Consider the following 15349-nt stretch of genomic DNA (forward strand, 5'->3'; position numbering starts at 1 on the left):
CCCGGTTCCGCCCCTACCACCACAACCCCTCTCGAACCACAATAACCACAAGTCCTTACACAAAAACTGCTACCTTAGTGACTAGCCCAACATCTCTATGAACTCCTATATGAGGTCATGCCTTCGATAATGTCTAAAGGCGTCATGTTCAGTCTGAGTTGCTCATCTCATGTCCTCCTCGCTTTCCGCTCCTCCTCACTCCCTCGACTGTTACACTCTCGACCCTCCTCACCGTAGCCGACATATGGCTCCTATGAATGAGCCTAAAGCAGACGCTACTCCTAGCTCCACTTGCAAGACCCCATTTGGTATCCTTACCAACATAGTTTCGCCACAGGCATCCTCATTTCTGCAACTTCCGACTTCCTTTCATACGCTTTTTTATCACCCAACAGTCCGCCCCATGCAACAAGGCCAGTCTAATAGCAACCTTATGAATTTGCCCTCCAGTCTCTCAGGACCTTGTCAGGCTGTCACACAACATTCCCATAGAAATCCTACATTTAAACCACCATGCCTTTATGTGGTGTGTATCGTCATCCTCAACGTCCCCCTTCTTCGGATCATGAAATTTTGTACTTCAAATCTATCCTTCTGGGAGGCTCTTTGCCCTCAATGCATACTTCCACCCCTCATCATTACACTTCCTACTAAAATTGCACCGAAGATATGTAGTCTTAAAACGACTAATGCACAAGCCGCCAGTGCCATCATCCACTGTTCCAACTTAACATTCACCTCCATTTTACCTCTGCTATCAGTGCAATGTCGTCCGCGAATGATAGACACCATAGAACCTTCCCTTGGATCCCACGTGAAATCTCTTCCAAATCACAGCAAACGGAAATGGGCTTAGCGTCAAATCCTGATATATCCCTATCTCCATTTGGGAAATACTCTGCCTCACGCTTACCCATTGCATCCTGATACAAGTAATAGTTTGTTCGTGCATATCCTAAATTCCCTCGAAATAGCTCCATGGTATCCCTCACACCTCCAGGGTCCTTCAAATCACGTCCTGTGGAACACTATCGTAGGTTTTCTCCAAGTCAATGAACACCATGTTTAAAAAAGTCTATCAACATGTAGAATTTATTTTCCTCTTCTATATAAACCAGCATTTAATGCATACATAAACATGTAACTCGGTAACTACCTCATATCACTAACTAGTAATATAGTTAAGCAGACGTCTAAAAAACAACAAAACTAATTCCTAGAACTTAGTTACCTCATAATTTGCATCAAGATAAAGACATCAGGCCTTCTATTATCCTTCTTAAGCATCTCCTGAAGAGCATCCACTGCCTGCAACATTCAACATGGCAAAAAGAGTTTAGATTGAATATATAGTAAAACACATGCTAGAGATTCAATAAGCATTGTGTCTTGAGATTTTGAACTGCTAAATAATAAAGAATACTGATTGACAACGGAAATAAAAGTAGAAGGTTTTCTGCATTTCCACAAGGAATTTATCAGGGGATCAAATATATGTGGTGTTACTTTGCCCTCATCCCACTGAATCTTGAAAACTTGAACTATGTTATCATACAATAAAGTAAACACCATATGCAATCTCTTATACTGTCTTTTCAAGCTTCCAAAAGAAATTAAAAAAAAAAAAGGAATAAGAGAAGGTATTATAAACTTCTTAGGCTATAGATCAGGTTTTGCACGTTTATGAATCTCTCTATGACACTTACCAAGTGAATCTAAAAGGTTTGCTATTCATGAGTTATCAGTGATCAGAAAACACAGTTCTTCATACAACTAATTTGGCTAACAAAGACATGTAGGAGGCTCAACAAAATGAAATGATTGAAGAGCAACATCTTATAAACAACAAAATGATGCATCAGAAGGGTAGATCTTACACATCCACATCAAACAAAATGGTACATAACAGTATTGACTCATACCCAACATGGTCTTTATAGCCAAACAACATTCTTATCCATCTATAATGCCTATGTTCCGGGTATCAGCCAATACTGTTATATAGCATTTTGTTTGGAGTGGATGTGTAAAATTCACCCCTTTGGATGCATCATTTTGTTGATAATAAGATGGTGCTCTTCAATCATTTCAGCTTATTGAGCCTCCTACATGTCTATATTTGCTAAATTTATGAGAACAAATTTTGCTATCAAGATCTTTCCAAAAAACAAATTTTGCTATCAAGATGCATTCATCAGAATACGATGAGTTTCTTAAATTTGTTTATCATGCATTGAAGCTATTTGATAGTACCTGGACATCCTTCAGGTCCGCACAAGCGTCGAAGGCAACGTGATATACTGTGAAGAACCTTTGAACAAAACCAGCCTTCCTGTGAATATAGTTAGCAGTAGGGATATTGTACAACTCTTCCTCAGAAATACCCATCATGACATTTTCAGCACTCTCCCTTGTCTCTTCTAGTGAAGACCACCCTTTTGATTGCTCAACAAGCTCCAAAATCTTTTTCATAGAAATGAAAATAATTTAATTCCTGGAACGGGAAATAGTTAAGTATGCAGAATCTTACAAGATAGTTCACGAATTACTTTGGCAGCCGTGTCCTTGGCTAAAGGTGTCTTGTTCTTATGTGCAGCTATAAGCCCCGCATAGCAGAATTTGTTTAAACCAAGACCAGCAGCAGTCATATCACCAATAATAGCATATCTGATATGTTGAAATTAATATCATCCAACCATCAAGAATAGTTTCCAATGAAGAGGGTAGATAACGTAATAGATATAATAAGGTCATAATCTCATATGAATAGCCTAACGCAATGAACACCAACAATCATCCATTCTAGGCATGATGGTATGTCATCAAAATTCTAAGCATAATCATGTCATCAAAATTAATGCAATGTGATGCATCAATTAGCAACAAAGAGGTCAAAATGTTTGGGCAAATGATAAAATGCATACACTTGATCTAATCGCCCAGCGGCTGCACATGCATTAATTAGACAGATAAATGTCTGTGCGGTAGGCTTTACTTCAAGCTTCTTCATTTCTTCAAAAATCTTCATTTACAAAGACATCAAAATGTTAGGAGAGTATAATATCATATTTACGCCATAAGATGCTATTGTCTGATCAGTCTATCAATATATGATAGAGATACAAGAAATACGTACCCGTGTTGCCTCAACAGAGTTCTTACACTTGCCACATGTTGAGATCATGAGATTGTACAAAACAACCTATAAGCGATATGAGGAATGTCCCAGACAATGAAGTGTTAGAAAGTAAGTAATGTAGGCCACCAAACAACAGTATGAGTGGCAGAGCATTAAAAAAATGAGAACTAAAGAGCAAAGGATAAATGAGAAGCTGTCCATATACATCAAGTCATCAGACGATATAGAGTCATGCTATATGAGCTATATATAGCGGTTCACTCAAGGAAAACTGTGAGAATAAATATTACACTATAAGAAACCAAAGGAAATGCAAAGTTGGTTATAACATTTTTACAAGTCCCAAAAAAGCTACGAATTAAGAGGTGTAGATGCAAGTAAAAAAACGTACATCAGGAATCAAACCCATGGATTTCATTTGGTCACGGAAGAAGAAACAATCCTGCAAACGAACACCCTTCATGCTACCAGCAATCAGCGCGCGAAATGTATCTTTCTCTGGTTTCACTCCATCCAACATCATATCATCATACACATCCCTCAGCAAATAAATCCTATACATAAACATCCCTATTAGGTTTGTTCATTGAAAATTCCCAAAAACCCTAAACGCAAAGCGTACCATTAAGAAATGATACCTTCGTTGAGAAGTGAGAGATCCAATAACGGTGTTGTATTCCGACACATTGTTAGCGTAGTTTCTCTTAGCATAGTTATCGGCGGAAACAGCAAAATGACGATGGCCAAGGGCTCCGAGCAGTGACTGACGATTCGCTGACAAAAACAAATCAGGAAATGGAATCAGTGACCAACTATGAATAATAATAAGGAATGATGAACTGGAATTGAACGGAAACCTACCGGAGATAGTACGGAGGAACTTCATGTTCTCCGGAGGTTTTGGGAAGAAAGAGAACTCTTCGAACTCCTTTTGCTATCTAAGCTCGTAAATCAAAATTATACGCTTATTTAGAAGAAGAAAAAAACGATTAGAAGCAAGTTTATTTCGATCAAACATTTTTAATATAAGGTTAAGTGAATAATCGTTTAATAGTAATTTAATATAATAATATACAAAAATGACTTATTAACTTTTAAGACAAGTATGGGCAGAAAGTCTAATTGTCTTATCGAATGAATATGACAGTGATCTTACCCGCTAGAAGCAAAGACAATGACCGAAAGTCTTATTCGATAAGTAACAGCGACGACTCTTACTGTGGTTAACGCTTACCCCGTAAATTGTTGCATATGCTATCATTTTGGTGAACTAAAATCTTACTCGGTAAGTATGTTACAATGTTAAATTTTACTAATAAGTACTTACCCGAGCAAGCATTTGATAAACGGCCTCGTACCCGATTAAAAATATACTTCTTACATATATTAAAAAACCTTTGAAATAATTATTCCAAATTTTCCGATGGTTTATATACTACAACAATCATTAAATGGTGATGAAAAAATTATCATTTTAGGACCTTTAGTAAATATCATGGATTACTGGTTCAATTATCTTATCGAATGAACAAAATAATAACCCATAATCTTAACCAATAAAAGGGAAAACAAGGATCCTCGGTAAGCACTTACTAAGTTATCGAAATGCTTACCGTCAACCCATTTTGATTGCTGAAAATGTTATCCCATAAGGTAAAAAAGAATGGCAACTACCGATAAACATTTAGTAAACAACCCCTTGATGTTCGTTGTAATCAAATAGAAAACATGTATGTTATGATTCTTATTTTTTTTAATCAAAATTGGAAAAAATTACACTCAACTCCAATAGCCAACAACTATATTATACGATAATAAGATCGAGGGTGCTATGCAATGACCCTTAATTCACATTAAACAAGTTTTCAACAAGCCGAATACATAACACAGCCCCAAAATACCGACTCCCGACAAAAACCATCATCAGCCGGTAAATTCAACACGGAAAAAAGAACTCCGCCAAAACGATGAAGAAAATTCAAATACCATCGATAAAGAAAAATCCAAACAGAGAGACCTGTACATGGTATCGACTTACATTTACAAATCCACAACATGAGCTCGCCAAAATATTAAAAAGAAATCACCAAACACGAAACATTTTCGACCTTCAAAGAATTTGGGCTAACACTAACTAAACAAACACAAACCAAGCTTAGTAGAGCTTTATTCTAGTTTCGATCGAGCTTCTGCAAATCGGGCATAACTGAAGAGTTTGTCCACATTCGCAACATGTCTGCAGAAAACCACATGTCCAGAAATTTAAAAGGCAACAAACTCAATACAGGTGGAACCTAAATGTTATTGGCCCAGTGGTACACTTCCCCGCAAAAAAATTCAAAGTGGTGGCACAAATTTGTTATAAAAAATATCTTAAGGGTTGTTTGTTTACCTCTTAACAGTTCCATTAAGAGGCTGCCTCTGAATCGTTAAAAGGTGAATCTTGTTTGACAAAAAAAAGCTTGTTTCCTAATGTATTCAAAACCCTCTGAATGATTTTGTATCATGGGTCTGACTTAACCATTCAGCGCCCTGACTTTGTTGTAAATAATTAGCAAACAATTATATTTCATTTTGCACTAACATGAGAGTCGCACCACACCATTTAGCAACTGCCAAACAACCCTCTACTCTTTTTCACGATATTTGTATAGATTTATGAGTTGATTCTTTGTCCTTACATAGAAACGACCTATGTTCGAGTCCGAAGGTACACAAAAAACAATAAATTTGACAACTATAGGACTCGAACCTGGGCGTTTTGTACGAAGGCAGAAGTATTCACCATCTTACCATTAAAGCCTTGGCCCTTGTGTTAACATTTCAATTTCAAAAACTATACGGTCGCACCCAACTAAACAATACGGAGGCACCCTTCAATTTTTCCCCTTCACGACGGAGCCATGAAGTGGTGGCACATATTTATCCATTTGGGTTCGCCTCCGTTCCCGCCTACCTGGTAATCGCACCTCCTTGACCTCGGAGGTGGGGGTTCAAGCCTGACCGATGGTGAGTGTGTGCATGTGTTTTGTGCCGTATATGTCGAAATTTGCGTTTTTAGTCTTTGTGATTAAAGAAAAGGTAAAATGACAAAAATACCCTCATTTAACAGATTTTTAACCGCTGTTAGTCACAGGGACAAAAAACAAAACAAATTGCAAGGGGTTCACACAGATGAAGAAAATGTAATAAATGAAGACCAGGGACGAAAAACGTATCTACTCTAAATGTTATATAATTCAAAAAAGAAAATATACAGGTAAAGATGAATTACCTGATGACCACAGCCAAAGGCCATGTCCTTTGGGTTAGTAAGGCAGATGGGACATAACTGCAAGGTTCACACAGAATGTCACGAAAATGTGAAATGACGAGAAAGGACAAGTGTAACAGTAAGTAGAGATCAAAATGAGCCCGGCTGACCTGCCAAGACTTCTTCAAGTTCATCACACGGTCTTAAAAATATGTAATTATTACACCTTTTAATTAACTAAATGACAATTGTACCCTTAATAATAGAGGGAGTAATGAATTTCTCCATCTCATAATCAAGGGTAGAATTGGAAGGCAAACGCTTGTAAAAGTGAACACTAGCTTGGGTATAAACTAAAATAGATTTGTGGACATTTTTTTGGGATGGAGAGAGTAACTAATACGCTCCCTCCGTTCCAAAGTAGGTGTCTACATTACTATTTTAGTTTGTCTGAAAATAAATGTCTACTTTCAAAAGTAAATGTCTATTTTCCCATTCTACCTTTAATTATGAGATGGGAAAATTTCTCTCTCTATAATTAAGTGGAAAATTGTCCTTTTCTTAATTAAAAAGTGTAATGATTACATATTCCTAAAATTGTGTGGCTTTTTCACGTGAACATTTATTTTGGGACTAAGGGAGTATTAAATATGAATGCAAAAACTACTAATAAAAAAATGATTCCATTTTTTAAATAGAACAATGTAGGAGATTGTAAACACTACTTTTTAATGGTTAGGCTCCTTCCCTTTTGACGAAAGATCGTGTGAGAATAGCAGTTAGTGTGAGAAGTGTGAGAAACGTAAGAAGGGATCTAGAACCTTGATCACTTTTAATCTCACCCCCACCCATCAATTGCTCTCCTTACTGGAATTGACCCGTTGCATCTCATTAGTGTTGATCTTCAATTAGGATTGATCCAAGGGTGGAGATCAATTCTTACCCTTCTCACCATAACCCAACCCCTTCCCTTTTTTAGTTAAATGTTCTAATTTTACCCATTTAACCCAATAAAAATATAACCGAAAGTGACCAAATTTTCAACTGAGTTGAAAATTGCCACCTACATCAATAAAATACAAGCCAAAAAGCCTGTTAGGCTGTTACATAGGAGGTGTGTACTCCTTAAATTCTTTGTATACAAAAAAATTAACCAAAAGATCATTGGCCCAACGGTATCAAAGTTACTGCCAAATCCTAGTCTCCTCGGAGGTCAAGAGTTCAAACCTCATAGCGTGTGTGAGTATTTACTGTATATAAATATTATATACTTAAAGAAAGAGTACTTATGTACGTAAATTGCAAGATTTATAAATTTTCCAGAGGTACTTTTTTCTTTTCAAAAAGTGCAGGATTTCATGTGTAGGGATGAAACCAAGCAATAGAAGAACTAATCAAATGTACCTGATTGTCATAAGTAGAATTTGGAGCAGGTGGAGCCATTGGCTGAGAACTAATTTGATCATTATAAGGAGCAGCACGAGGAGGACTACTTTGGCCATAATAAGAATGTGATCCTTTCTGGAAGCTACTAGAAGGTGATGGTTTCGGGCGGCTAAAAGAGGATGTACCATAAATCGGAGGAGGAAGGGCAACCCTGTGCCGAGAAATTCCTTTCTGGTTACTGTAAATTTGAAAAATGAAAAGAAAGAGGGTCAAGCATCACATTCATGTGACCAAGTTCAAAAAACAGAAAGAGACAGTAAGGGTGCATTTGGTAGGCAGACAGGACTTGACTAGATGGGCGAGAGTCAGGTAAGTGGGTGAAAGAATTGTGGGAGATTTTTAGGGTTTTAATTTAACGTAGGTAATTTAGTAATTTACCAATCTTGTCTCATCTCCATGATTTTTGTTTCACCTCAGTCCAGTCCTTTTCCAGGAAATGTCGCACCAAACGTGGGACAAGTTTTTGTTCTATCCCATCCCGATTAGGGTGCATTTTGGTACACCAACGGGACTAGACGGGACTGGAGTGAGGTAAGCAGGTGAAAGAATTGTGGAAGGTTTTAGGGTATTAATTTGACAATGGCAGTTTTAATAATTTACCAATCTTGTCCCTATCTCCCAAAAAAATTCTTCCACTTATTTTGGTGGGTTAAAGAAATGCACTTTTCCCACTCGGATCCTGTTCAGTCCCGTCTAACGTCGCACCAAACGTGGGCCAGCAAGTTTTTGTACCGTCCTGTCCCGCATACCAAATGCACCCCGAAGGGTCAAATTTATGTGCCCAAGAGGCAACAGTGAAAAAATTAGAAGTGTGTCAATTACCCTAGTATATTCAGTTCAATTGTTGCTTTATATTGAGTAGGAATTTCCATCAAAGCTGAAAGAGCAAATTCCGTCTCTTTTCTGATTGGAGGCACATTCTTGGACATGATTTCTGTGAAATTGACGAACTAACATAAAAGTAAAATAACATTAAAGCATGTACAAACCAATAATATCCCAAATGCTACCAACACCCAGGGGAAATAACATCGAATGCAGCATGATTGATTACCTGAAAATTATCAAAGTCGCGAGCGGGGATATTATCATCAAATTCCCTCATCATATCCCAAGGCCCATCTCCAACTCCAACTAATATGATAGAGAGTGGAAGCTTGCTATAAAGAAAAGGAGGTACAATACTTCATTATGAGCATATAGAACCATCTTTAGTTGTAGAAGATAGTGTACAAACATTTGCAGACAATCACCTTGCTTCAACTATGGCATCTACAGTTTTCTGTTCTTGTGGACTGAGATGACCAGGCTCAGTATCAACACTTCTTGTTACCTGTTCCACAATATAATTATACTTGCAACGATTCAATATATAAAACCTGAATGTCCATGTTATGATGTTAATTAAATAAATCTCCTCTAAGCACTTTTTTAGACATGTGGCATGTGATAGAAAACCCCTAAAATGGTATTCACGTATTGGATCTTACAATATTAGAAACTAAAGAGAACTTGTTCTATCCTTCAGCCAAAAGAAAGCTCTTTTTTTTGTTCCTTGTTTATTTTTCTGTTTCTTGTGGGGTTTGGGAATCTTGATGTCATCAAGTTTTGGACTTTTGGGTTCTACTTTACATCCAAGGAAATAACCTCGAACATGTACAAGCAAGCCGATTCCTGATTACATTTTCATACACAAGTTGGTGAAATTTCGCTGTTTACAGATCCATAATCTGGTGCATGAATAGTACAGAATTATTGGCTGTTTACAGATCTTCAAATATGTACAAGAAAGCCCATTCCTAATTACATGAAAAGTTCAGAACTATTAGCTGTCTACAGATCTATGCTGATCTCAATGTTTAACACTTATCGGGGAAGAGAAAAGGAAGTACATAAGCATCTAAAATAGGATGAGTTGCATGGAAACAGATAACATAAGCAATGAAGCTAAATCTGGGCTGGCATACTAATGGTTCCCAGACAGCTGGATCTGTTGGGAAGACAAGGCGTGTACTGTCCAAGTGTCCATGACATGGAATATTAGATGGATAAATCATTTTGGAGCAGTTTTGGGGGATAACCCAACCAATTATAACTAACAAGAATGAAGGAATTGATGATTATAGAGCATGTTCTATCCACATATCATAGACCTTGTAGGTCAAATAGAAAGGGTGGTAAACACTTTCAAGCTATAAGGTCGCTAGAAGCAACAGATAAGAACGGAAAGTGAATTTCCTGCTAGAGACATTTTACCAGATTTATTGCATATTATGTACAATATGGATTGAAATTTCTGGAGAAGGAAGTTTCCCTATGCATGGCAGGTATGTCCATCAGTGCAAACATGAAGCCTAGACTCAACATATTGGAGCGAGGAAAAACCAGGCCATCAATCTAAGACAAAAATCTATGGTGAAATCCTGTGAAGGTGGCTGTCCTATGCAAATAAAAATTAGAGTAGTTTGTAATTGCATCCATAATGATTCATCTTTTATGAAAATTATTATACACTATCATCAACTATGATTTACAGACGTGGCAGTGCATACCAGTCACACTCCATCACTATAGTTGCAAAATACTGCTCCTTAGTGTGACATCAACTGATCAACATCCAATCATGCACAGTTTAAAAGCCAAAGGGACTCAAATAATCATATTGACCAACGAGAACTACCTGCCCATCTGCAATAATCAGTAACACGTGATACTGGCCCCCAGTATGTTCAACAATAGTCATAGCCTGCTCAATGACAGGTGCAAATGATGTTGGTCCTGCAGCAGCATGACAAATAATCATACAGCTTAAAAGAACCGGTGGCTAAAGTTTACTTTGTAAGCAAGATACAAAGGGAAACAGTAGTGTAACTCATACCTGCAAGCTTTAGATGAGGGACAATTTCCCTGTATCTAGTCAAGACTTCCTCAAATCCATTACAAAACCTCTCTTCTGGATAAAAGCTGAAAACATCTTGATCATGTGTTGACGCTGCCAGTTGGTAGCAAAACATAAAATTTACAAACCCATATTCATTGCATTATCACCATAGACTATAATTACTAGCTAACAAAACCGTACCATCTCCAAAACCATAACAAGGAATCAAGTTATCCTCATCGAAGGCAGCTAATGTTTTCCCAATAATGGTTATTGCTTGCTCGTACGGATTCAAACCATCTCCAATGTGATGTAGACTTCTTCTGTTGTAAGACCTTGAACCTATTTAGCAGTACATGGATAGCAAGTTATTTTTTCAGCATTATAATGGGAAACAACAAGGATAGTGATGTTACCGGTCCATTCGTTGCTTTTGGTGAAGTCAATACCAACAATAAGGTTAGAAGACTCGAGCCCTGCTCGAGCAAGAGCTTCAGTCACCTGCGCAATAAGTGAAATTATCATTCTATTAACAGAGGAAGCTTCTAACCAAAACTACAAGAAACTGATTCTCAGCCCTAATTTGCACATGCTACGACAAAATCAACTGTATTAGAAAAGTATGATGTATCTTTTGAAAACAAATCTCCCCAAGAACCAGCATACTAGAATCTACCCCCAAGTATTAAAGACAAGATCCATTTGCATAACATTCTCCAAATTCATTTAAGATTGACATATATGCCAACCGATCATAGGATCCTAATATTCACAAAGAAATAGATCATTTTTACATCATATCTTCCAAACTGTGTAAGAAAATTGCATGCAATTTTACCTGTTCCAATGAACTGTAATTATCGGCAATCCTTGAATATCTCCGGTCAAGCTTCTTCTGGGGTCTATGGGTTTGACCTCCAAAGGCCGGAGCAGGAGATGGAGCAGCAGGTACAGTGGCAGGATAGTGTTGTGGATAAGCCGGATAAGCCTCCTGAACAGGGTAATTCTGAATGTCTTGAGGGGGATAAGAATAAGTTTGTTGAGGATAGCCGCCATACTGACTTCCAGTAAAAGATGACGTTGATTGAAATGATGGTGACTGCCTCGGCCGCTCCTCTCTTGAACTTTTGCCCCCCATATCCAATCCGATGGAATCAAATCAATTAATCTGCAAGATTCCAATATAATCTTTCTTGAAGCAACCTTCTCGAAAACAAACGGTGATGGTTGGAATGTAAAACCGAATAAGAGCACCATATATATAGCAAAAACAGAAGAATTTTCTTTTTCGAATAGCCAACGGAAAGATAAATAGCCTGGAAATTACAAGACGACCAATACTTTCTACCTACGCAGGCAAGATGTTTTCCACGAACCCTAAGAAGCGGTTACAAAGAAGCTTCGCCGACATCATCATACTTATGGAGTATGGACTAAGTTATTATCTGCATTGATTTCGTGTACGACTACAAATTCACTTGTTATCTTTTTGGAAAAGAATAAGACACCCTTCTAGAGCAAATTTATTGGTTAGTCACTTTCCATATATGAACGTCAACATACGGCATACGCATATCTAAGACATCTCTTATATCACCAATGTTAAAACAAGAACGACTTGAATTTAAGAACAATTACGAAACTAGATCTGAAAATTTCGATCGAACAACCACCACCGATTTAGAGTAAATTTAGCAGCGCCACCGCCATCTAGAACAAACGCACCGCCACTGACGTTCCGAAATTGTTGTAATCGGCAATTTGAAATTGGAGATAAAAAATGAAGTGATGAATCTACATGAATGATTCAGATATATAAACCTGGATTAAATAGATCAAAACACCATCAGTTGCTGTTCTTTTCACTCTTAAGTTTTTTCAAAGCATCAATAGAGGATTCCGATTCTGATTCCGATTGTCTCCCAAAAGCAACAACACTTTTGATTCACTTAATCAGCTGGCCTTTTGAAATCTTTGTTTGATCGAACTGCGCACATGTTTGGATGAACTAAGAAGTCTCCCCAATTTCTTTGTTGATTCTTTCTTTAATTTTTTTAGTGCCAAATCATTTGAATTGGATGCAAGTGTAAGTAAGGGTGTAGGCCACACATAATAGATAAAAGATGCCTTATAATAAGATGCTAAAAGGCGACTTTTTATGGTCAAAATATTTATATCACTGCAAGGAGTAAATTAGGGATACTTGTTTACACTTTCTAACAACCATCGTCTAAAAATCAAAATAAATACACCTTTGGTATCTTTGATATGTATTGAGACGAAATCAAAAAGATTTTATTAACCCAGTTAAATTTAAGGGTATTTTAGTCTTTTAATCTCTTGTTATTTATCTTATTACATAATTTTAAAACACTACTCATTAATATTAAATAATAAATTAAACACATATATACACACACATTCATACATATGATACATTCACATATATACATACTCATGCATATGATACATTCACCACCTGCAGCTCCAATCCTGACCATGCTCACCACTAGGAGTGCTCATGGATTGGGTTGAAGACATTTGAACAGTCCAACTCAATGTGTGTGGTTTAAAAAATATTAACTCAATCCAACCCGAACCAAAGTGCAACCCAACCCACCCGTACGGGTTAGTCGATTTGATATTTTAGTATATTAAAATATTTTTCTAACCTATAATATGTTATTTCTCTACTCATAATTTCTTTTTCATCATCAACCATTTGATACAACTTATCTATGTTTCTTATGTATATCACATTCAGTTAATTTTCTCAATTTACAAATATATGTTTACTGTTACTAAACATATATACGAATGGGTTATATAAAGATGTGAATAGATTGAAAATATGTGTATATGAAGAGCATACATAATAGTGTAATTGTTTAATGTACATATTAATAGAAATTCAACAATCATATTAAATCCAATAAATAAAATGATATCGGGTTGGGTTGGGTTCAAATAATACTAACTCAATATCAACCCAATACCTACAAATTGACAATTTTACAACTCGATTAGACATCGGATTGAGTTATTTCGTGTTGGGCTTGGGCTGGGTTGATTAGGTTGAACCGGTTGGTCAGGTTTTTTAGCACCCCTACCCACCACCACCTGCAGCTCCACACCGACCACCACCTGCAACTTCCTCCCTACATGTTGCTTCCTCAAAGCCACTCCACCATCATCGGAGACGAAGAAATGGGTGGAGACATCTTCACGGTGTTTTAGTTTCCAATAGATGGCAACGAAGCTACTGAATATGGGTTTCGATTTTGAGTGTTTAAGTTTTGATCATCGTTGAACCACTCCCGCTAGTGAAACCCGTTGCATCTTCATCTTTCGCCATCATCGAGTATTGCCTGCAACTTCTGATGAAGGGGTTGTAAGGAAATACAAAGAGAAAAGGGTTAATACATGAGAGGTTTAGATTAGACAGGATTACGATGGGTTTAGATGGAGATGGGATTACAATGGGTCAACGGGGAAGGGGATGAGACAGGGTGAGACTAATAAATGGGTGGAGACGAGGTTGCAAACTGGTGTGCGTGCATATACGTGCGAGTACAAGACCATGGTCGAAGATGGTGACTGGTGCCAAAGATGTAAACCACAAGGACCAAATATGCATCTTTACTCTATAATATACATGTGCATGTGTGTATCCCTACGAGGGAAAATACAAAAAGAGTGAAAAAGACCCAAACGTCTTTAGACTTAACTAGCCTGATAAAGATATTTAATGGATGTTCGAGTTAGGGACTCAATAGGTGCGTAAAATATACCAAAGATACCAAATCTGTATTTATTTTGAGATATTGGTACCATTGTGAAAGAAAGTGTAAACTAAATTAGATCAAATCCGTAATTTACTCTTATTACAAAAGAATCTTCCACATACTTTTTAAAATTTATTTGAATTCAAAATTCAATATCTTAAAAACAATTATAATCATCTCTCAGATATTTTTTATTTTGAAAAATTCATCATTGATTATAATATTAAAATATTATTTTTCAATTTAAATAATTATTTTCAAAGTTTCTTATTGTTGAAAATATATTTAGAAATATTTATATCATAAATATTGTTTATTTTATCTACACACATCTGATAAGGGAGGTGAATGGTCGCTTGTTATAAAGCCATATTCGTTCATCTACCTAATCAATGTGGGGTCTTACAATCATAACCTTTGGGAGTTCAACATTTGGCCCACCATTCTGGTTTCCAAATCTGGTACCATTTGTAACATCTGTGTCAATCGTATCAGATATTGTTCATTTTGTCCACATATGTGCTCATGGGGCTAAAACGCGTTTGATATATAAGATATTCAATCTCTTATAAAACATCCATCATTCCCCCAACTGATGTATCAACTTACAATTATATTTGACAAACTACGAAATAAGTTGTTTGTTGGTAAAATTTGAGCACTATTGCTAAAATAGCTCGTGTTGGCTTAAACTAACCGATATAATAGTTAAAAAAATGTTAAATGACAAAAAAAATGCTAAAAAATTAGATAATCTTAAAATTATATAATATAATTAAAACAGCTTCTTAACAATCCACTATGTTAATTAATATAAATAATATAATAAAAAGTATTAAATAATA

At 36.6% G+C, this 15349-nt stretch overlaps 2 protein-coding genes across 4 annotated transcripts in view; both read right to left on the minus strand.

The window, feature by feature from the left end:
• Positions 1-4092, minus strand: part of LOC112515888 (pentatricopeptide repeat-containing protein At4g35850, mitochondrial) — a 7963-nt gene extending 3871 nt beyond the window's left edge. The window contains exons 1-8 of the mRNA XM_025122849.1: positions 4001-4092; positions 3778-3913; positions 3531-3693; positions 3137-3202; positions 2925-3022; positions 2550-2667; positions 2254-2463; positions 1232-1308 (exon numbers count right to left, since the gene is read on the minus strand). Coding sequence (XP_024978617.1) covers positions 1232-1308; positions 2254-2463; positions 2550-2667; positions 2925-3022; positions 3137-3202; positions 3531-3693; positions 3778-3913; positions 4001-4025 — 893 coding nt within the window. The 5' untranslated portion in view covers positions 4026-4092. The remainder of the gene's footprint in view (positions 1-1231; positions 1309-2253; positions 2464-2549; positions 2668-2924; positions 3023-3136; positions 3203-3530; positions 3694-3777; positions 3914-4000) is intronic.
• An 879-nt stretch (positions 4093-4971) lies between these two features.
• On the minus strand, positions 4972-12778 carry LOC112515887 (E3 ubiquitin-protein ligase RGLG2-like). 3 transcript variants are annotated; one of them, XM_025122846.1, is made up of 12 exons: positions 12541-12778; positions 11558-11887; positions 11136-11220; positions 10921-11061; positions 10717-10830; positions 10519-10616; positions 9092-9171; positions 8893-8998; positions 8661-8788; positions 7797-8016; positions 6414-6470; positions 4972-5375 (listed from the first exon to the last, which is right to left on the minus strand). In XM_025122846.1, the coding sequence occupies exons 2-12, from the start codon at positions 11855-11857 to the stop codon at positions 5295-5297; spliced, it is 1410 nt and encodes a 469-aa protein (XP_024978614.1). In that variant the 5' UTR covers positions 11858-11887; positions 12541-12778; the 3' UTR covers positions 4972-5294. The 3 variants fall into 3 exon arrangements, with proteins under 3 accessions (XP_024978614.1, XP_024978615.1, XP_024978616.1); XM_025122847.1 differs by lacking the exon at positions 12541-12778 and adding an exon at positions 12068-12522; XM_025122848.1 differs by lacking the exon at positions 12541-12778 and adding an exon at positions 11974-12043.
• Between the last annotated feature and the right edge of the window lie 2571 nt (positions 12779-15349).

This window comes from Cynara cardunculus, assembly GCF_001531365.2.
Source record: "Cynara cardunculus var. scolymus isolate 2C chromosome LG 7, CcrdV1, whole genome shotgun sequence".
Classification (NCBI taxonomy): Eukaryota; Viridiplantae; Streptophyta; class Magnoliopsida; order Asterales; family Asteraceae; genus Cynara; species Cynara cardunculus.